We start from the raw sequence: 23,827 nt of genomic DNA on the forward strand, positions 1-23,827 counted from the left end.
CACTGTGCTTTTTTCTGGCTTAAGCAACCCTATGACCAACACCACCACTCCCCTTCTGCAGAATCCAATGCAGACTTTTGACTTTTCCATCCCATCAGCCCCTAGTATCAAAAACAATTTGCTTTTTATACATGGCAAGTCCTACCAATTCCATCCCTGCAGAACTGTGCCATTTCTTTGTGTTTTTAATTGAAAATTTTTATATGTGTTCCTGCACTAGCATGCACATGTGTACACCCCTGTTCCATAGGTGCTTCTTATTTCCTTCCATACTAAACTGAGAAGCATCTCTGTTCTAATGACTAGTACATGGGTAGGCAAACTAAGGCCTGGGGGTCGGATATGTCCCAATTGCCTTCCAAATCCGGCCCGCAGACGGTCCAGGAATCAGCGTGTTTTTACCTGAGTAGAATGTGTCCTTTTATTTCAAATGCATCTCTGGGTTATTTATGGGGCATAGGAAGGAATTTGTTCATTCTTTTTTCTTTTCTTTTCAAAATACAGTCCGGCCCCCCACAAGGTCTGAGGGACAGTGGACTGGTCCCCTGCTGAAAAAGTTTGCTGACCCCTGAACTAGTATAATGGGACTGAAGGAGGCAGTCTGAATAATATTCAAGTGAGATTCCATTTGAACTGAGCTATTTCAAAAAGGGAGTAGGCTAACCTAACACACTTTGAAACCATTAAAGGCAGTTGCTTTTTTTACGGAGGGAGGCTGGTTACCAACAAAGCCATCATCTTCAAGCTACAATGAGAGCAGTCGTCACTTGGCATGAAAAGGATTTTTTATTATTTATCTTAGTAAGCGCTGCTTTTTTCTGATGGGAATCAATGGTATGCTGGAAGGCAGGGCACTGGGAGGATGTGAAGAGTCTGCCAGGGCAAGGTGGGGGGAGAGACTGAAGACGTGAGAGGGGGGCACAAAGTGGGGCTTCAATTAATTGAGGGGGGACAGGAGAGAGTGTGAGGGAGAGAAAAAGGGGGGATCATTGTGAGTACCAGCACCTTCTTTTCCTAGACAAAAGCACTGTTATTAAGCATTTATGTAGTGCATTGTAAATGTCCAAAGTGCTTCATTATGTCAGCAAAACTACTCTGTGGGTAAGTCTGCAGAGTAAGAAACATTCAAGGTCATCGTTGATGAGTTCTTACTCAACTGAAAATGCATTAACACAAACTATGGCAGCATATAATAAGACACAACAGAAAAGGTGACTTACTGTGTATCCTGGTGCCCTCCAGGTGTTTGGGACTACAGCACCCAAACAGCCCCTGCCAGCATGACCACGGGTATGATGGGAATTGTAGTCCAAAACACCTGGAGGTTACTAGAGCAGGGAAGGCTGCTGTACTGGAACCAGCTGCAAACAATGTATCTCAACAATCAGCACAAAACTTGGAAGAAAACACCACTCACCTTGCAGTACTCATCAATGGGTATAAGACGCTTGATAGCAACATCACGAATGTGGCTTCGGCGGAAGAGGATCTTGCCTACGGAATGAGAGACAAGAACAATGCAAGTCAATGCTTGTTTGGGTAATCCTCTGGTTCATTAGAACCTCACTTCTCAAATAACTCCTTGATTGCTATATTTATTCAGCGGCTCAAGCACAGACATATCCCATAAGGGCACTCAGACACATGGCACAGCAAATGTTACACTGGAAGAAGCAAATCACATTAACATAATCCCATGAAAATAATTTCATTCATAGCTGTGATTTTAGATTGCTGGCCATTCATTCCATGAGGGATTGTGGAAACTCTAAAAATATAAATTAGTTCTTTTTTCAAGTTCACAGTGTTATTTGTTGAATGCTTCTTCCCTGTTGGAACATTGCCCGGTTGATTTCAACAGAAATTAGTTATGACTAAGGATAGTGGAACAGGGTGTGTGTGTGTGCATTATCAGACAGGATAGAAATGCAAACCGATGAATTTTTATTTATTTATTTAAAAAAACCTTTTCAACTACACCTTTTTTTAAAAAAATACTATTAATGTTGCTCAAAAACTAGCAATTTTTTAAAAAAACCAATAAGAAATAAAACAGCAGTTAGCAGCAATCAAGATAAACAAACAAAAGAGAGAGATGGGAAGGAAGCCTAATCTGTTGACTCATACTACAGAGCAAACCTGTTTGCAGCAGGTACACCAGAGTTATATTCGAGTTTCCTGCAGCAAACCCAAGGTGAAAACCACAGCTATGTATTCCTTAAAATACCCCTGTAGATATGTGTGGAAGCCTTGATTGTAAGTATGTGTATCAGTGATTTACACTTTTTGCCACAGATATACCAAGATGCTCCCTGCAACAAGTGCACCTGTCCCTCATAACGAGTAAAACTGCTTTGTCCGGAAGTTCCTGCTGGAACAAAAAGGCAATGGTGATTCCAGTCCATAAAAGCTTGCTCCATTTTCTTTTCTGCCTTTTTGGATAGGTGACCACAAAACTGTCAGGCTTGTAAGGTGAGAATGTATATACTTTGAGGTGGAAGTAAGATGGGAGCTGTTCCTCCAGTGTGAGTGGCGTTGAACTAAGAAAGCCAACACTCCTTTTCATGTACACATGCACTGTATGTACTGCAAGAGAGAGGACCAACGGAAACATTCAAAGATGCTTACTATAGACAGGTCTGGCCCTAAGTGAGACAGTTGCCTCAGGAGGACAGAGCTTGGAGTGCCATGTGGCCTGCTACACTAGCCTGCTATCTTCAGCTGCAGTAGAAGAAACTGTCCTTTCATCAGTATTGGAATTCCACCAGTCCAGCTGGCTTCTGTATGTGCCTTGGGGAAGGGTGCCATATTGTCCTTCACCTCAGGCAGCAAAGTATCTTGAGCCAGCCCTGGCTGAAATAACTCTGTCCTTATCCATTTGAGCACATGTTTATGTCAAACTCTTGACTAGTAAGAGTTATCACAGGTGGAGGGGCAGACAGACAGCCTAGAATCTATGTGCCCAATGAGCTAGCTTTGCAAATTCAAAGAAGAAATTATGATAGTCAAGTGTTTTCAAATTAATGACCGTCTGTTTGCCTTCTGAAGTTGCATGGCACCATGCAGGACTGTACCCCAATTGGATCTGATGACTCCTGAATGTTTGAACCACCCCAGGGAGGGAAGAATCTGTGTACAGAGCCTGAATGACAACTGCACAGGAGTTCCGCAAAGGAGTAACTTTTCAAAAAATATGATGTAGTAGAAAAGGCGTTCACAACTTTTTCTTCCAAGTTCAACAGCCCATATGAAGTTTCCCACCATCGTAGCTGCAGTTCTGAAGCAAGGAACATGGAAATTTGAATCAATCTGTCAGCAAGTCAAGCAAAATTGTGAAGAAGTCCTTCATGGAAAAGTTTAAGATGCTGGCTCCTTTCTTATATCCACAATGGAACAAATTTCATTATCTTGGGGGTGGGGCCCTTGTTTTATTGAGAAGAATTTTGGTCCAAATTCTCTGTGGCCACAAATTATAAAATGTAATGTGCCACTACATCAACTAAAATCATCATGGAATTTTCATTATATTTTTCCAGTTGGTAGAAACTGGATATTCCAGTAACTAGGGTCAGCAGTGCTTCTTTCTATATTTAGAACTCAGACAGCAATTGGGTTGGCGTCTCTCCAAGATTCACTCAGTCACCAGAGTTGAAAGAAAATTTATAACTCACATTTTCTTATTGATGTGCACATAAAACATGCAAGCAATCAGAGTAAATGGCCAGTTAATCTCTCTAGCCATTTGCACAAGCAATCACAGTAATGCATGTTCATTTCTTCAACACATCCATGAACATTATGGCTTCTCTGTTTAATCCAGAGATATTGCATTCTTTTAAACTTTTGTGGGGTTTTTTAAGGCAGCAGACAATAGAGTAGGAAAAGCACAAGTGCTCTATGAGGGCTCAAAGAAAGCAGAACACAGCTCTCACATTTTTAGCTGGTGAAAGACACACCGCTATGCTTCCTGTACCAATTAATCTGGTCTGATACAGTTTAAACAACATTAGTGCCACATTTTTATTACTGTATGTGGGGCTAATTAATGAGAACGGATCCTGACAAGACAAAGATCTTGTGGTTGAGTGGTCCCCAGGTACAGGACCTGGGTTATTTATCTGTTCTGGATTGAGTTCCACTCTCTCTGTAGAAAGAGGCATGCACTTTGGGTGTGCTCCTGGAACCATCTCAGCCATCAAGAGGCCCAGGTGATGATATCTGCAGCTCATAACACCTACTACCAACTTCGGCTGGCACAACAAATATTCCCTTTCCTGTATAGTACCAGGTGCACAACCTGCAGCCCTCCAGATGTTTCTGGACTACAACTTCCATCAGCCCCAGCCAGCATAGCCAGTGATCAGGGATGATGGGAGGTGTGGTCCCACAACATCTGGAGGGCCACAGGTTGTGCACCCCCGCTGTATAGGAATAGTTTGCCTATTGTGGCCTATGCACTGGCAATCTCGCAATTAGGCTATGGCAATGATTATATGTGGGACGATCCTTGCATCTGCTCCAGAGGTTGCAGCCCAGGCAAAATTCAGCACTAGAGTGCTGAGTGAGGTAACTTACTGTACACATGTGTCATTTGCGTTAAAAAAAAGAGAAAAAAGCATCAGCTGCCCATTAGTCATTTTCAAGGCTTTGTTACTGATTTTTAAAGCCAAAACAATTTAGGACCACCTTCCCTTGTACAGACCCAGACAAACTGTACACCCTTTAGAGAAGGCTCTGATGGCCAGACCATTATAGAGTGTCAAAATGTGATAGAACAAAAGCAGGTTCTTTCAGAGTCTAGAACACTATTGGGAAGCTTCCACTGTGGTAGGCTTTAAATACCTAAGAAAAACATGCTCATTTCTTCACCCTTTCTGTGTCTCTATTTTCTGATCACACGGCTGGAACATTTCTGTAGTAATTTTTCATGAAATATTTTACCGGGTTACTAATGCATTTTGATACTATGTATTTATTTTTTGCTCGTGATACCATACTTTATGCAAACAGTTTAGAGATTTTGTTGTATTAAGTGGCATACAAGTCAAACAAACAAGGGATTTCCAGTACCGTCAAGATTTGTTTACAGTTTAGTTACAAGCAAGCCTTTAATATAGCCTTGCAAATATGAATATTACTAATTTCCTAGAAATATTTAAAAATATTCTAATCAATTTATGTATATGGAGAGCAGTTGCGTGTTTTAACCTGATGAATTAAATAAAGGTACAGTATATAGCAGAGTTAGTAAGAAGCCAGCTAGTCATAAATATACACAAAGTTTCTCCTCTCCTTGACTGCTAGGGGTAGTGACAGATACAGGAACTCTGCCAGCATCTTAAGATGTAGAAATGCTACTGCTCCTTCTCCCTCCACTCCAAGGAGCAGACATTTTATTTATATACAATGCCCTGCCCTATTCTGAAGTCTCAGGGCAGTTACACTTTAAAAAAATCACCACAGTAGCCTTCTCCCCTTTGCAGCGGTTTCCTTTGCAAAGGCAACCATTAATGTCCCACACACAAAACCTTCCAAGAGACATAAATATTAAAGAAGCAATCTTGAAAGAGGCAGGCACCCTCCAATTATTCAGGCCGCATTTTTATGACATGAACTGACCCCATACTTTTTTTTTTAAAAAAAGAATGTATTTCTGCACAATTTAGCCATTTACTTTCAGCACAACTCTGCAAGAAAGAAAACCATGAAACAGAAACATCAGCACTGTGTTTAGGAAAGAGTTCAAAGCCAAGTCCAAAAGATACTCATACAAATTGCTTCCTTATTCCTAATGAGATTTGACTTGTTCTCAATTTTACATTCAACATCTGCAAGTATAATAGCTTCAGGTATAAAATGTTGTCTTTATTTCTAAAGCGGGCAATGCCAATGTGTGGAAATGTTGCTATTTAGGTTTGTGCTGTTCTGAAAATGGATTATAAGCACTTGCATTCCCACAACAAAGGATTTCCAAGGCAGCAATCCTGGTCAGTTGAAAAGAGCTGGACTAAGCATCCAAGCTTTGAAATAGGAGTGATGGAGAGCACAGCAATGGTGAGGTTTGTAAATCTACCACAAATTGCATCATATGCCATATGTGAAGAACTTCTACATTAGAACAAACAACTTCAGTTTCTAGAGACAGACAAGGCAGATTGCAATCGCAAATCCTTTAATCATTTAGCCATTTATATTCCCTTCCTTGGACGGTTCCATGTACCAAAATGCCTGTTCAAGAGGCTTCTTATCTGAGCATTCAAGGGGCAGGGATAGAAAAGGTCTGTTTATTTGCTTTTTAAAAGCTCTCTCTCAATCACAAAATAATGTATAGCTGTTTTAAAAGCCCGGTCCTTACAAAGTCAACTATTAAATAATTTCAAGTTTGTCACCTTAAGAAACTGCAAGTTAGCCGCTTCCCAAAAGGCAATCATTTCAATTAGCTAAGTTGATTCAGTAGCCAATATGGCAAGCCCCAAATGTTGCTGAACCTGTGGCCCTCCATGTCACTGGAATACAGCTTCCATCATCCCTAATCACTGCTCATGTTGATTAATGGGACTAATGGGAGATAGAATCAAACAATATCTGGAAGGTCCCCCATCAGTACCGTGATTTAAAGGGTAGCCAAAGTACCACCACTCACATTTTTTTTAATATTTAAAGCTCAAAGTATACATGGGTTGGAATGCAAAACTATTTCCAGCAATTATAACAAAAATATCTGGGGTCATTTTAGACATCAAATAAATAGGTTGCATGCTACATAAAGGAAACCAGCAAAGCTATGTATGGGTACAATCCCCAGTGAAGAGGTAAGGCTTCACATCCCAAGTGGGGAACGTCAAAGACACCAGAAAAATCTGCACAGGAATATCCAATTACATTAACTTCCTCAATCTCCTTGCTTACATCAATTCATTTGGTTATTGCTTTTTCAACATCTGAGCGTATTAGGGAAAATCCTACATGGCAACAATGTAAGGCTAAACTCTAGAAGCAGAGAAAGAAGTTCAGCTGAAAAGAGTCAAGACAGACTTTCTGCTAGGTAATCATTGAGCTGTTTTCAAACTAAAACTAAATCAGTTCTTGTCCCATCACAAAGGAGCGAAGGCTGCTAACATACTAACATACATGAAGAGCTATGTGCATAAATATATATTCTCCTTAGAGATAGTTGCCTGGAAAAGTTTAACTGCAACTCTGATTTCATATTTAACAAGCATTGTACTAAGTCATACTAGGCGGCCTGAAAATTTTATTTTGCTGTATTATTAGGTTATCAAGCAATTTTATTAAACAACTCATTTTTAAGGATAGAGGGAAAACTTTCCACCCCACATCACTGGGGTTTCTGTCAGATGTTGGATGGTGAGTCCCATCCCTCTTTGTACCTGTACAGCACTCAGGGCGGGCAGTGATTCAGCTGGCTACACCTTTTTTTAGGAAGCAAGGTTATCTTTTGGCAGAAGCTGCATTCTATGCAGAAAGTGCACCCGCCATACCTTTGAATGTAATTACGTACTGTGACTGTATTTCCTCACCATTCTCTTCCCATCCCACTTTTACACTTTTGAAAGAAATACACTTTTCATCACCTCTCAAATTACACCCTGCCTGGCTTGGCCTCCAGTTCACTTTTAAACATATGGACATCATCTCTTTCCAGGAGGAAAAATTAGTTGCCTGGAATAGGCAGATATGCAATGCAGCTACAGCTTCAAAGAGTGCTTGCCACAAGAGTGGCACAGCGGCCTACTGTCAACATCAAATTAAATGGCCTTGTGAGCGCTGGTTACAGGGACACATCCTTCCGAGAGAATGCAATACAATTTTAAATGTATGCCAGGGGCTGCATGGTTGTGACACAACATAAGGTGGAATGGCAAACAAAATCAAAGTTAATTGGGTCCAGACAGTCCAGGCAGCAAACGAAAGGCTGTACTAATAATTCTACTCACTATTCTATTATGCTGAGGTGATGTACTGCAGTGGCTAAGAGACAGCACTATGAACCAAGAAGTCCAAAGATTGAAACTTATCACGTCATTCACATGAGGGTTAAGTGCCTCACTCTGACAGTAATGGTTCAGATTCAACTTTTCACTCGTTTTGGGGAGGGGGGCTGCATCTGAACTCTACTTGAAGCTTTGCCTGAGGAAAATAAGAACACAAGTACATGCCCCCGCCCCAGGTTGCCATGATTCTACAGGGAGTGTTCAAGAAATCTGATGGAAAAAAGGCTAACAGGATCTCAAGCAGCGCAGCATGGGAGGGAGGCAGAAAGCAGATAACAATCTAACTTCAACATTTTTATCCTGTTAAATCTTCTCCTTTGGAAGTCCGCCATGGTCTTCAGCTTAAGCTTCCACAAAAGCAATTTCACAGCCAAAGTTGAAAACTTTGGCTTTGGGCAAAGTTTTGTTTCCATACAGTTCTATCCAGCCCCTTCGAGGAAACACTGCCTCTAGATCACCATGGATATAGGGAGTTTGGAAAACTTAGTTCTGCTTATAAAAGCTGCTTCCTGAAAGATTTGGCAGACACTACACATAGCTAATCTAGAGGAGCTCATTTGTTGTTTCAGCTCTCTTTCTTTCTTGGGGTCTCCCTCTTTCAATTTCCCCGCCAACCCACCTTTCATCTGTAGAGCATTCTGCACAGTTGCTTGGACATTCAGAAGAGGGCATAGCCTCCTATTCTACCACAGCTTGTGAGCAGAGTTATGTATTTTGCAAGTTCATGCGGTAAAAATAAACTATACATACCTACGACCATTTCAGACTGAAGTAGGTTTGAGGTCCTGGTTAGGAAACAGATGTTAAACTACAACAGTTGTTTAATTAAACCAGGATGTGAGTACCAAGAATGGGAAGAACCACAGGGAGAGGCAAGGAGGGAGTACATGGTCTCATCACTCATCCCCAGCTACTGAACTAAGGTTCAGAAAGCCAGAAATTGAGCATCTGAATCAGGACAGAGGCTATTAAAAATAAATAAATCTACAGTTTGATATAATTTGTCCTTCCTGTGTGGGTACCTTGCAAAGCCCTTTAGGAGCTACTTCACACTGCTCCTTTAAACCTCTGAAATCAGGGCACCTTAGAAAGTCTGCTCACTTTGGTTGCATGGGCCTTCCGGGGCGAGAGGAGAAATAAGCCTTTTTCAAACCCCTGAATGGACCTTTGCAGAACACCACATAAGGTGACAAATGCGTGAGACAACCTACCTGTCAATCATGTGATGTCATGAAAGTATCATGAGACTGATGAGGTCAAACCTGATAAAGGTTCCCACCCCTGCCTTACATGATCAATATCCTATCACATCATAATAATTTATTGGTCTGTGAAGTTTCCTGGTACTGTTAGGATGGATGTTAGCTTATTGTGTGACCTCCAGGTCTGCTGGAAATGTCAAATGATACTAAATCATTTCACCATCATTTCAAAAGGCTTGTCTACTATTTATTTGAACTTTGCTTAGCCCTAAAGCAGTGTGTAAATGGAGTGAGAATAATGATGCAAAAACTTCAGGGTATTTTACCTTGATTCATGTTTCCATGGATCTTTCAAGTAGTTTGCAGTTTTTTATTCTGTGCATCTAAGAGGTCCGAGCAAGAAATGGCATTAGATTGGTCAAGGGCTTGAAATCCTACCTTCTGCATTTCCAAACAATGCCAGAGCCATCTGGGTATTAAAAGCAAACAAATAAACAAACAAACACCTGCGGCATTAGAAAATATAACCCTCAACTAAAACCAACACATCAGGACTCTGCTGGTCTGAGCTGTTATGCACATGAACAGTTTTCATGATTCGTAGAGAGAATTTTCTAATATTCCTAAAGAACTAAATATTGTTGAATGCCAACTGCGCAAGATACAATATTTCTATCAAGTATTTCCAACTTTCCTCTAATCAAAGGAGGATGTCTTGGATCTACAGACTACAGAGCCACCTCCGGAAGTAGCTAGAGGAAAACTTTATACAGTAGTACCTGGGTTTATAGACTTAATCCGTTCCAGAAGTCCGTTCTCAAACTGAAACCATTCTTAAACCAAGGCGCGCTTTCCCTAATGAGGTCTCCTGCCGCCGGTGCCCTTCCACCGTTCAGATTCTGTTCTTAGACCGAGGTAAAGTTCACAAACCAGGACACTACTTTCGGTTTTGTGGAGTTCATAAACCAAATCATTTGTAAACAGGACTGTTCTAAACTGAGGTACCACTGAACTCTTGCAACTTCAAGAAGATTTTGTAGCGCACATCTGAACAAGGTCAAACCCACTCTCTGATAAACTTCATTCTTATAGAAATGGTGAAACAGCACACAAGAGAAGCCCCTGTTTATATCAATGTTTAAGGCACAGACTCCTGCTATGCATTGCTGGCTAAATAATAGTAGTGTCCTCATTCTCATAATGGTTGCTCAGTCTTTTAAAAAATGCACATCTATAACATGAGCAGTGAGGAAAGGAACAGGGACAGGGAAAGTACAGAAACAGCTTTCTGCTAGCATTTAGAGAACTTTTTCAAATCTGAATACCAAAGTCTTTCCTAATGGTTTCAGAGGTAATCCCACAGAAAAAACTAAATCTTCACTTGAAAAAAAAGAGGGAGAGAACTGATTGGGTGTTGCTATAAGAAACAAAACTATAACCAATGGCATTTGTTCCCCACAGAAAAATATTCTGCATGCTGAATCAAAAATGCTTCCTTGGTTCCTACCAAAGGCCTCAAGTCTGAATGTGTTATAGTTTTGTGAAGAATGCTAGAGGCAGCTGGATGGGGAGGATCACTGGAAACATTTTTTTTTCAGGCGACAGAAACCACAATGTATAATGTTACCAATCAGGGCTTCCCAGAAAGCAGCATATTTGAAACAGAAAGCAGGAGCCAAATACCCACACTGGTAATGAAATTCAAGCGCTAGTATGCTATTGTGAGTGGGATGCAGAAAAAGCAAATTATAAGGGTGTGGGCGTGTGTGTATGTGTGACAATTTTATAAAAGGCAGAACACAGATAGGACTAATTTCTCCGTAATATTAACCATTGGGCTACATGCTTAATATGCTACTCCTCTGGGCTAGATGTCTCCCACCCCGTTCCCAAGCTTCTTTTTTGGGGAGAGTTGGAAGGGCATCCAACATAAACATTTCTGCTGTACATAAGCTATTCTGTTTCTCCCTCCTCTCTTGAATTTCCAATCCATTTGGTCTTGGAAACACAGGAGGGTTGCTCCAACGGCTTGCATAAGGAGAGATTTAGAATGCTGCAGGGACATGGCCATTGACAGTGGCCAGGATTTTGCTCCACCTCAGGGTTTGTTCCTGCCAGAGCAGCCAGGACAATCTCAGAGAGCTGTGCAGAGTCTGCAAGCCTGAGTTGGGTGTACTGATTTGGTAGGCGCAGATCGGGGAGCTTGATCTTCCCATGCCAACGGTCCCCTGGCCCCTGGCTGACAAAGGCTGTGCTTGGGCCAGGAAAGATCTCCATCCCGGTGGCCCAAAGCATTTGTGAGCCCGGGAAGCTGGTAAAACTTATCCAGCTGGGATTAAAATCCAAGCTAGAGAGTGATTCAGGGTCTTGTACAGCTTCCATTCCCTTTGGAACAGACTTTTAAAAGCTCCTCTGAGTTCAGCTTCAGATAACTTTGCCATCATCCCTGCTTTCCAGTGTAAAGATATTTCATAAAAAGAAAGAAACGGGAAGGCATTTAGCAGGCAAAACACACCAGTCAGGGCAACCTTTCTGGAAGTGAGCCTTCCTCTGCTTTCCAAAAATAGGTTGAAATGCTTCAGAAACAGAATGAAGCCGAAATATAATTCCTGTTTTCCCAAGTTTCGGATGCTGTCAGTTGGGCCTGATACTACGCTCCCTGCCCCCCACCCCGCCCCAATCCCACTCTGCTGGCATGAAAAATTGCACAGCAAACTTTTTTTCTTTGCATCCAAGCCAGAGTTAGGCTTGTTTTGCTGATACCACAATTTATGGAACAGCTGGAACCAGAATGCACCTCCTGGAAGTAGCCATGGTGGTTGCTAAATTGCCATTACACCCACATATACAAAAGGCACTCAAGTGCAAAATCGAATCTTTTAAAGGGCTTTACCAGACATACGAGCCCAAAAGACTCCCTCCACCTTAAGCAGCAGAAAAATGGTTGAAATTTGTGGTGCTATAATGAAATCAGGAAGTAGCAGTTTGGGGGTTCCCATTCACTTGCTCTCTCCTAAACCTAAACCCCTCACTGTGACCATCTCTTTAAAAGCTTCAGTGTTTTCAGCGCCAGATGTAGCAAAATTTCCTTTGCTGACCTTCTGCTAAATCATCTCCAGTGTCAGCAAGGAAGAGGACAGGTAAGGGGAATCGGAGGATATGGGTATTGCAAAAAAGGAGTTAGGAAACTACGAAAGGTAATGCAGAAAACTGTAACTTATGTATATATTTAAGGAATTTTTTACACTGCTTTTCAGAGCAAAGTCTTCCAAAGGCAACTTACAAAAGTGACTGTAAGCATAATGAAATTTAAACACATAAGTAAGAATACGTCAATGTCACACTCAGAACAACAATTTTAAAAACACAGCATGCAACATCTCAGTAACAGGTGAACTAAAACATCCATTCAAAAACCCAGAGCTATGCATACCATTTCCAGGGGAAAGCTCCAAATATGTGGGGCCACTACTCAGAAGACCCTCACCATGACAATGAACCTGAGAGCAGGTCCTCTGGCACTGATGTAACATGCCAAACATTTAGGATTTCAAAAGGTTAGTGCTTTAAGCTGAGTCCCGAAATGAACAGGCCACTATTGTTACTAATATTGCATTAGCATAAGCAGATGCATTCTGTACCAGTTGAATTTTTTGAATAATCTTTGAAGACAGTCCTGTGTGAAGCAGTCTAGTATGGCTAACTGAAGCCTGTGCAACTCAGGCAAGATCTGCTTTTTCCAAGATCTAGTTGGCCAGATGCAAAACTCCTTCTAGCAAAAGGCTAGCCACCAGTAGCTCCTGTACTTTCATATATGGTCTGGGTCAAGAACTTTCAAGAGCGTGAAGCCCTGTCTAAATTATTGCATACCTCCACCCAGAACAGGATGCTTCCTAACCCACAGAACTTCTTCTGAATCTGGATTTAGCTTCTGCCTTTAGACACGTATCTGTTCTGGATTTCCACAGCTTCCCTTGGGATGAGCAGGTGGAAAGAGTAGCATGCCATTTGCAAACCAACAGCATTGCAGCCCAACTCCCTGGATTATTTATTATTAATAATAATATACCATCCTATACGTGGAGCTCTCAGGGTGGTTCACAGAACAAAACCAAAACCATCATCTCCCAACATCCGATGCTTCATTCATATATATATATATATGTGTGTGTGTGTGTGTATGTGTGTGTAGGATAAATCCTTTCAGCCCCTCGGCCCAGCCATAGGCTTATTTTATTTTTATATAATGCTCCCAATACATAATTTCAACGCAACTTCACAATTTCAGCAATGCAACATTTAAAGAAATGGAACATGCAACATTTAAAATCTTTTACTATCCGTGAGAACTAGGTTTAAGATGTGCATCAGAAAAAAGGCTGTGAAGCAAAGAGGGGTATACACCAAAACAGCCTCCCTTCGCTGAGCTTATCAGCAGTCACTTAAAGACACATCCAACTCCCTCTGTGCATTAATGGGAAGGCTCCATTTTGCATGATAGATGCAGAACAGCATCCACTAGCCTGCTAAAATGTGCACTTTTTCTGGGTAAAAAAAAAAGTGTGTTATTCTTCTGCATGTTTCAAGAGTGGAAAAAATGAGGAGGCGGCTTTGCTAGTGGGTGCGGCCATGCCTGGCTTTGGGATGACTTTTTATCCTATAGGTTAAACACTTGGCTGAGTGATTCGTGTGCTAGCTGCTTCAGATTTATGCTCCTGCTGTCCATGTACAAGCCTTGGGTGACACGCTAGTGGTTACACACAGATGTTCAAAGCATATGGGGGATAAGATGGTACCTCTGCAGCATCCTAAAGGCCATGAGATGGAAGTCCCACAACACCACCTTCTGAACTGGTCCCTCAAAGCCACCATAACACTGAGTCTCCAAGTCTCAACCGAGAGAGATGGACCAAAATGATATAATGGTAATGAAAGTTGCTGCGAACTCCAGGAAAACCAACAAGGGTTATCTCCCCATCTACCGTTCCCTGATTCAAGTCACCCACCAGTATGACCAAAGTTGTTTCAACCCAAGACCACACCAGAGACAAGACTGAAGCAGATGCACACGATCAGTATCATCCAAGACTTTTAAAGATCTGTAAGGCACAAGTGCTGCGCTGGGAAAGAGCTGTTAATCTCCAAAGGGAAAAAGTCAGAACTAATTTCCTTCTCTTCCTGCCCTCCCCCCCCCCCAGCATACATATTTTAAAAAGCTAGTCAAAGTGATTCCACTGAATGAAATACAGTGGGAAGCCTTTAGCTAAAGGAATAGCATGGAGGAGCTATTGCTGTTTTAAAAAGTAAAAATGGTGTGGATGTGAGGAGTGTGTATCTCTCAAAACTTGAGCCAGTAGCAGGCACTAGGCAAATATGTCCTTCACACACTCACAATGACATTCCAGGCTGAACTTAGAACAGTTGGCTAAATTGGCAGGGTCAGGAGGGGAAAGAAACAGATCCACAACAGAAGTGACATACTGATAAAATATCTGAATCCTCAGCAAAAAGTCCTAATGATACAAAAACCAATGTGTATAACCTACACACAAAATGAAACAAATAAATTGCAGGAGAGGTCCAAAAGGAAAGGCTATCCTCCCAACAGTAAACACCTCGGGTGATTTTAAAACTGCAGCAATCAGCTATTCTAACATATCCTCAGTTCCTTTGCCAGCAATTGGCTATAGCATTTGGCATGTCAGCTCTAGAGCTCCCCTCCGTACTTCTCTAGGCATTTTCAGAGACCACATTAGTGTTCAGATTCCAAAAAGCAGCATAACAAGGTATTAAAGAAAAGCCCACACGTGTGCCACTATTCCTTTAAGATTATTATGGTGGTGATAATGATGATGATGATCATCAACCTCATCCACCCATCTGATTGGATTGCCCCAGCCACTCTGGGCAGCTTCCAACAAAATATTAAAAACACAACAAAACACCAACCATTAAAAACTTCCCTGAACAACTGTGGGTACTGAACACATAAGTCTATGTTTGAACTATATTGTTAGTGTCTTGAGGTGTCCTGTTATACAAAGGGAAGAAGGGGCAGCAAAGAATAGGCAACATCCCAATGGATAGATCTGTATTGTTCACCTTACAAACCTGGCAGAAAGGGTATGATTCTTTGCTTAGGGTCCTTCTGTCCTCCTTCCATTGGGAATTTGTCCAACATTTGCATCTTTAAAAAAAAGGGGAGAGAGAAAATTAAAAGAACAGCAAAAGGAACACCTAACAAATGCAAAAAAATAAATAAATCCCACATTATTATTTTTTTTGAGAGAGAGAGAGAAAGAAAGAAATGAGGGAAAGTACAAGCAATATAATTTAGCATTAACTATCATTATTTGACAATGACAGCCAAGGAAGAAAGCCAAGCATGAGATTGGGGAGGGAGGAGATTCCACAAGAGGGCAGAATAATGTTCTGTTTTGGAGTTGATAACAAGCTCCCCCATGATGTTGGTAATGTGGGTTACTTTTCTTTGATTTCACAAAGGGTTCAACAAACATGCTCCCTTGAGTAGCCATAATGACTAGTTAGCTGGCCTCTAGAGAGTAAGACTAGACCAAGGCTTCCTCATCACAGCAACACTAGAGAGTGGGAGGGATAGTTCTTCTACCCCTGCTTTAAAGATGACCAGAAGCCTGTTATTTGTTTAAGCTCTGCACTTGGTGGGTGCCAGAAGAGCATCAAAACAAACCTTCACCTGTCCTCTTCAGCTCCAAGGTGAAGAAAGAAGGCAGATAACTATTTGTCATGCCTGCTGGGTGGCAGCTGTGGGGTTCAGGCTGCTCAAGAGGGGGCAGAGACACAGCAAGGTGGGCATGCCTCTACTTCTGACTGTTTCAGCAATGCTTCAGCTTGTCTTTTGACTTCAAGAGGCAAGTGTTTAATGGGTATGACACAAGGTTTGAGACCCCACCCACTGTGTTGAGGGCATGTCCTGGAGTCAACACATTTCTGGCTGGCCACCAAGACCATGCAAAAATTCTCAACCTCTGATCTCACACAACAATGAATTCAAATTTGCAAGATTCTTATCTGCACCTTCTGATGCTCATGTCAATGGAATCAAATCCTTCAAAATTTTTCAGAGGAGTTATACATCCCAGGAGATTCAAGTTTTCAACATGAGGGTGGGGTGGGGGTGGGCATGGCTCAATGGCAAAGAGCATGTTCTGTGTGCAAAAGGTCCCAGGCTCAGTCCCCAGCATTTCTGCATAGCAGGACTGGGAGAGGCAGAAATGCTGGAGAGTCTGTGTCAGCTAGTGGACAACACTTAGCTAGATGGACTGGTGATCTGATTCAATTATTAAGCAAGTTTATTTCCAAATTGTTATGAGATGGCACCACAGTGAGTCATCAAGCAAACTTGTAGTATAGTCAATACATCATGTTCTGAGAGGAGTAGAAGCAGAACACTAAACAAACGTAATAAGAATACGGCTTGTCAGGAGTTCACTTTGAACCTTTGGGGGACAGCCAGACACATCCAAAGAACTCTGACCAAGACAAGACTCCTCTCATCTCAGACCCTGCCCTCCAATATTACTTCACATACTTGGCAGGGTCCATGTTTGACACATGCCAAATTTTCAGGGTCTCTGTTCACACGCATCATTACTGAAATGTCAACTGCCTATGTATTCATATTGCTCCACAGGATAGGTTTCTAAGCATTTCACAAAAACAACAACAGAACTTCAATAAAATCATGATGCATCACATGAAAGGTAAGAATTGGGGGGGGGGGGGGGACGACACACCTCAAATTAAGAAAGTTTCCAATTTCAGCCAAATCAATGAAACAACAATCACTACTTGCTTTCTAGAGCTCATTAGGGAAGATACTAGGTCAACCTCCCAGGGCAGGGAGTCCATAAGAAGCGCATCATCATTGTTCTTTAAGTCTCCGCAATTTTCAGCATGGCACCACTTCGTCTACAATGCATATTCACGTATGTGCATCAAAAATACGGTGAACAATAGAACACAGGTATGTTTTGTATGTAATATATGTAATGTAATATTAAGTATATATTGTTTTGTAATGTATTGATATTTATAATAAAATGATAAAAAAAAACACAGGTAGCCAAGAAGCTGGATTCCAATGGCCATCAGTCCCAGCCACTATGGGCAATGGTCAGGGATGTTTCAGTTGTGGCCCAGCAATATCTTGGGGGGGGGCACCATTTTTACTATCCTTGCACAAGAGCCATCGCTCAAGTTGTTTGGGACTATCATACAAATCTGGTCAAGCTCCTTTCCTTCCTCCAGTGCTGGGGCGGCAAACAAATCCTTCAACGGGTTAATCCAAAAACTTTAATTCATTGCAGAACTGTAGCTTTCTTTCATCCACAGTACACTGAAGCAAGCAGTGATTACCTCATTAATATCATTCCCTTCCTGGAAATCACCCAGACTGGTGACTTAACAGATGCTTGCCTCTGTCAATGATAAAATATGAATCACTGGCTGGACACTGAGGGAACTGCTGTCACCAGAAAGTGGCAGTGCCACAAGTCCACCCTTGCCAGGTCAGGGGGAAGAGCCCCTACTTGCAAACAAACAAACAACCCCCCCCCCATCTTCATCTAAGGTGTAAATACATTCAACAATTCTACAATTAATACCTTTTGGCAATGGTATCAGGCCAACACAGATCAAAATAAACCAGACTAAAAATGTGTAACAACTGGAAAGCATGAAATGGAGATGCAAACAGAATGGAGACAAGCAATGTCAATGGGTACAATTAATACAGTTCAGAGAAAGGATATGAACCCCAACTCTACGTATTTGCTGACCCTCCCATTCACTGTTACAACAGTATGCACACTTTACTAAAAGCAAATTCCACCAAATCAATTCCCCTTAAAGTCATTCCTAAATCCAGTATTGGACGCGGGTGGCGCTGTGGGTTAAAGCCTCAGTGCCTAGGGCTTGCCGATCGAAAGGTCGGCGGTTCGAATCCCCGCGGCGGGGTGCGCTCCTGTTGTTCGGTCCCAGCGCCTGCCAACCTAGCAGTTCGAAAGCACCCCTGGGTGCAAGTAGATAAATAGGGACCGCTTACTAGCGGGAAGGTAAACGGCGTTTCCGTGTGCGGCTCTGGCTCGCCAGAGCAGCGATGTCACGCTGGCCACGTGACCCGGAAGTGTCTTCGGACAGCGCTGGCCCCCGGCCTCTTTGAGTGAGATGGGCGCACAACCCTAGAGTCTGTCAAGACTGGCCCGTACGGGCAGGGGTACCTTTACCTTTACCTTTAAATCCAGTATTCCTCTGCTTCCTCTTCCTAAAGAAAGAAACCCTCTTTTCCAACTCTTTACACTTGGTAAACAACCCAGGCAGGTCAGCTCCTTCTGCCTCTGCCCCTTCAGCCCCCTGTTCTCATTAAAGTTGCCTTGGGATGAATCAAGAAGACTGAAGTTGGGTTTCCAGAAGAGGGAGAAGCTTTGCCTGTTTTTAAACTACTATGCTAGTCAAAAGCCAGCTATTCAACAGCACACCTCAGAAAATGAGCCAGATTCTCTCACTCATTCGTCCTCCGTGATCCAGGGGCAGCAGCAAAGTGTAAAGCCCATCTGGTGCTTCAGAAGGAACATGCAGGGAATAAGCCAGCATCTCGTAGCCTTAAATTACAGTTGCCATCTTGAGGGCAAATGTCCAAAAAACAGAATCCACACTTATTTTTAGTAAGTTTTCCCTCCTGCCCTCAAGATGGCAGTGCAATGTGCCATGTAAACTGATGCATCCAACAGGTTACACTGGCCATGCCTGGATTGTTCTGAAGCACTGCAAAACAGCATGCATGAAATGCTGAATGAGACATTCAGTTTTATGTAGAAGACACCGCAGGGCTCCAAACAAAGACACTGATAGCATAACAAAAGTGGAAGGGTTCTAGTGCATTCTCCACAGGAATATATTTGAAACAGACATGCAAAGTATTTGTTTGCTTGCTTTTCTGATTAAAGAAGCCACCACCTAAACATTAAACATGCCATTTTCTAAAGACAATATACTCTCCCTGCTAGCTGTAGTTACTGCACTAGGGTTTTGGTGCTTGTAGCAAGCCCCTATTGCTCAATTTTCCTGTAGAATTAAGGATTATGCAACATTATCATCTGCTCACATTAAAATCGTGCTGGGCCATTTTATGGAGAAAGGATGTAAATGACTAACACTTCCTGTATGGGAAGGCCATTAACATTTACAGCAGACACTGGGTAAGTGATGCGCTATCACTCATCACCACACTGCTCCTTTGCGTAGGGCAGAAAGGAGAGACATTAACATATCTCTTGAACTGAAGGGGCGACAGTGATTTTGGGACGGGAAGTTAATGATTACATAACCACCACCAAGCTTTTCACCATATATGACAATTTTCCTTCTTTCTGAACTGTGTTCCTTGCAACAGAAGACGGATAACAGACATTGGCTGCTGTGAATGACAGACCATCAACATGTAGCAGCACAGAGCTGGCTTTCTACATTGGTGGTCCTGACATTTGGTCCTTACAAGGGAACAGGCTGAGGAATGGACTTTGGCCATTTTGATTCCTCAGCACTCAGGAATTCCAATGCAGAAACAATCACATATTTGGTGATGGGTTGCACTGACTCTTTGCCTATGTAGACCATGACCACATGCCCATCACATGAAACAGGTAACCGTTAACAACAAGCAACAGGCATAAAAACATAGTGATAAGACAACCCAGGTTCATATATGCTGAAGAATAAGATCAGGGATCTTAAAAACTGGAGAACATTTCAATCCTTTTGCAGCAAGACAAAATGCCCCTACATTTCCACAAGAAGCTAAGAAATAATTTTGACTCAAGAGGCGTTTTCCAATTTCTAGTCTACTAACATCTGACCTAGTAACCGAGGGAAAAGCAAAATCCGCTCTTGCCAGCCGTTCATTTAGTTGTTTCTTTTCCCTTAACATAATTTCAAATCCTCCATTCCAGTTTCAGAGCTGCAAGACTGTGTCATCAAGGACAACCAAACAATCTGTGACCAAAAGCCTGGAAACCTCCAGACATCCAGCCTTGTTTCTTTATAACACAAAACACCTGTGGCGGCTATAGACAGCTGAGATACTGTTTTGCTTGGAGTGGATTATTAGCTTTTCTTCAGCCACAAGCTTATGTTTTAAACTGCTGAATGGGAAGAATGCTGCTCTCCCCACCCCCACCCACCTACCCGGTCCTGTGTGATGTGGCAGCCCACTGCCGGGACGCAGGCAGAGTTGACTCCATGTGGTCTGTCTGATTTACTCGCTTGCTCACTCGTTCTTCAAACAGCAGGACGGGGGGGGGGGGAGTTCAGGGACCTTTTAAAGTCCTCTGCTGATTATTCTTATGTCCTTGGATTACTTAATGCACATAAGATTATTCACTAAATAAAAGCCCACAAGCTTGTTATAATGATACCATAAGGTGTAATGTGATGTACTTGCTATCAAAGTGGCAACTCTTTAGTTGGCAATGATCACTCCCAAGGTTTTGCAATTCTTTGCTCCCTGATTGTGCATTCACATGCCAAAATTTGCCTGAGTTTGAGCACATGTGTGGACGTAGGAAATTGAAGAAATAATTTTAAAACTAGGGTTTCAGGTGTCAGTTGGTGACAAGTTGCGATAAGCACTGAGGAAGGGTGTGCTGGGATGAGACTGAATTTTATGAAAACCTATTTTCAATGTTCCTCTTCTATCAAAACTTTAGGACAAAGAAAGCTTAGAGCCAGCATTACACAGCTTTAGAAATTTACAGTAGTTCCTTCAGCAGACCAAGTACAACTGTGGAACCAAGTTCAAAGATAAAAGAAAGTCCTACCCACTGGTCATAACGCAACAGGGAATGTGCCAGAGTCATAAATCAGAGTGATCACCATTTGAAAGGGTGCGTGGTCAGGCTTTGTAAGTAGCAGTAAAATGACAGGAAACCCTTTGTACAACAATCTATACCTTTCAGAGAATAAGAAAGCGGAAATGTGGTGTTAAGTATGAGTGTGGGATGCAAGCAGGTTCTCTTCAACCTTTTCCAAAATTTGTTGCTTAGATCCCGCAAAGAAGAAATGATAGGAGTTTGAGATCAACATCAACTGCAGGGGAAAGTGTTCCCTGTTCCTGCTTTATAAATGCTGGTCACATGCAAACCTGTTTATTGAACTGTCATCCCTGTTTGCTTGCAGGAAGGTTATTTGACATTGAATCAAGCAACTGCTAGCCCACACTTTTCTGTGCATTGCCTCATCACTTTCCATAAAAAATCATAATCAAAAAATCAACAAAACTTTTTGCATAAGTCCAATTTATTTCTGGAGGCAAGTGTTGCCCTCAACAGTTCTTTACACTAGGCAAAGACATAGTATACAAAAGGGAAAGGCACCACAATACACCAACCTGTTAAAATTATGCAAAATTGATCACTGGCTCTTCCCATTTTGCTGGACAGACTGTGATAATAGGGGTACATGCCACCCCATGTTGTGGGTTTGACCACAAATGCAAACTTTCTGGTCACTTGTCTTTTAGGAAATACAAAACATGTACACAAGCCAGCCAGCCAGAAATGGTCCATCAGCTGCGAGTTACTGCACAGATTTTCTGAAAATAAGATGGATCTAAGTACAGTATTACATGATTTATTGGCAACTTATTAGCATCAGCTCTTTTAACAACCACCAAGTTTTGGAGGAAACTGAAAGAGGTCACAAAGGAACTACAATAGGAAGTTCTGGAGAATTACATTGGTGGAAAAGTTAATGTACAAATCAGAATCACCAGTGAACAAAAGAAGATTGGCAGAGTCATATCAGATTGGTATGACTATTGCTTGTATTACGTATATACTTTAATCTGGAATTCTTGATTTAAGATTGGAATGATATACAGTCATACCTCAGCTCCTAAACGCCTTGGAAGTCAAATGTTCTGGATCCCGAACGATTGAAAACCGGAAGTGAGTGTTCCAATTTTTGAACGTTCTTTTGGAAGCCAAACATCCGACGGGGCTTCCGCGGCTTCTGATTGGCTGCAGGAGCTTCCTGCAGCCAATCAGAAGCCGCACTTTGGAAGTTGAATGTTTTGGAAGTTGAATGGACTTCTGGAACAGATTCTGTTTGACTTCCAAGGTACAACAATATAGGAAAGCCTTTGTAAATCTAAAAGGCAACATAGAGGAAAGGCATAAGAATATACTGGACGGGCAATTTTCCAACTAACTATATGCTCCATGTTTTTGAAATTACACGTCTGTTATATTCTATGTATTTGTCTATATACATTTATTTATTTATTTAAGCAAAAAGTACTCAGAATTTTCCAAAACTGCTTCTGGGGGGAGGGGGGAGGAGAGTATCATTAAAAAAAAAAAAAAAAAACAGAACCAGAAAGCAAATGCTAGCTGGAGTCTTAAAGAATAGAAAATGAATTCACTAGTTCAAATAAAATGTAGGTTTTTTTCTCCCCAGCTTCATTTTTATACATAAACAATACACATAAAAAGGATTGTTAAAGCCATGCACAAGGATATTGCTAATTGCTTCTGCCACCTAAAAGGCAATTGAAAACCCTATGTACTTACCTGGGAGTAAGCACTACTTAACCAGTAGGACTTACATTTAAGTAAATATGCATAGGATTGTACTGTTAATGACTGGTGGGAGCCTATAGGAGAACACGGAGCATCTCATACATCGATGAATAGTAGGTAAAGCAAGTCAAAAATAGAAGCTATAAAGGATGGCAACAGCATGAACACTGTAAGGAATTTCCTATGAAGTCACTGGAAACCTTATACATATAGCTATAAACTGCTCTAACTAGCTTAAGCATAAGAAAAATGTACAAAGACTGCAGCTGGAAACAGCAAAAAACAAATAGCATAAAGGCTGCCCCCAGAAATGCACTGGCAACACATTAAAGCCAACTTCAACTACTATACTGCACTGACCTCAGCTCTGACACCCACCCAATTAAATCTAATGAAAAGAGAAGTAAATCAGCCTGAAGCTGTTACAGTCCACAGTGGGGGTGGATGAGCAGTTGTGGTACGGCTGGGGTGAGACTGCCTATTCCAACGTGCAGAAAGCAAATGGCCTTGCAATGTCTCCTCTTCAGCACTCTCCTGCTCAAAAAAAGGCCTTTCGTCTTTTGGCACTGCTTGCCATTGCTCCCCTTGTCGTGTCTGCCATGGATTCACCAACTGCAAGAAGTTGGGGCTCATCTACAACTTTGCTCCGAGCTTTTTAGGCACAGGTCTGTGCTTTAAAGCACCGTGTCCAAGCACTTCTTCTTACTTACTTGCTTTCTGCCCTGGCACTTTCCCTGCAAAAATCCGCTCTTTAGCACTGAATCGGAACAAAAGGCAATTCTGGTTTTCTGCGAGTTCCCCAACCATGCCACTAGTTGAAACCACACAAAGACAATGAAGCCTGCCTGGTGGCACAGTGAAGGAGCAGCCACCATTGCAGTCTCAGGAAACTAGTTTGAAAGTATATGTATATAAAATTTATATTATAAACCCACGCTGCAAAGTTCTAACAGAAATGGAAGAAAATAAGCTGGGAATAGAGTTTCATCCTAAT

At 41.9% G+C, this 23,827-nt stretch overlaps 1 protein-coding gene across 5 annotated transcripts in view; it reads right to left on the reverse strand.

The window, feature by feature from the left end:
* SH3PXD2B (SH3 and PX domains 2B) overlaps positions 1–23,827 on the reverse strand; it is a 102,322-nt gene that overhangs the window by 43,506 nt on the left and 34,989 nt on the right. For 3 of the 5 annotated variants that reach the window (XM_083430742.1, XM_083430740.1, XM_083430741.1), the window contains exons 3-4: positions 15,329–15,404; positions 1,418–1,494 (exon numbers count right to left, since the gene is read on the reverse strand). In XM_083430742.1, the coding sequence (XP_083286868.1) occupies positions 1,418–1,494; positions 15,329–15,404 (153 nt within the window). Of the gene's footprint in view, positions 1–1,417; positions 1,495–15,319; positions 15,405–23,827 lie in introns of those variants that run through there. The other 2 variants (XM_083430743.1, XM_083430744.1) reach the window with 2 other exon arrangements.

Source organism: Podarcis tiliguerta (genome assembly GCF_965153285.1).
Source record: "Podarcis tiliguerta genome assembly, chromosome: 2".
Lineage (NCBI taxonomy): Eukaryota > Metazoa > Chordata > Lepidosauria > Squamata > Lacertidae > Podarcis > Podarcis tiliguerta.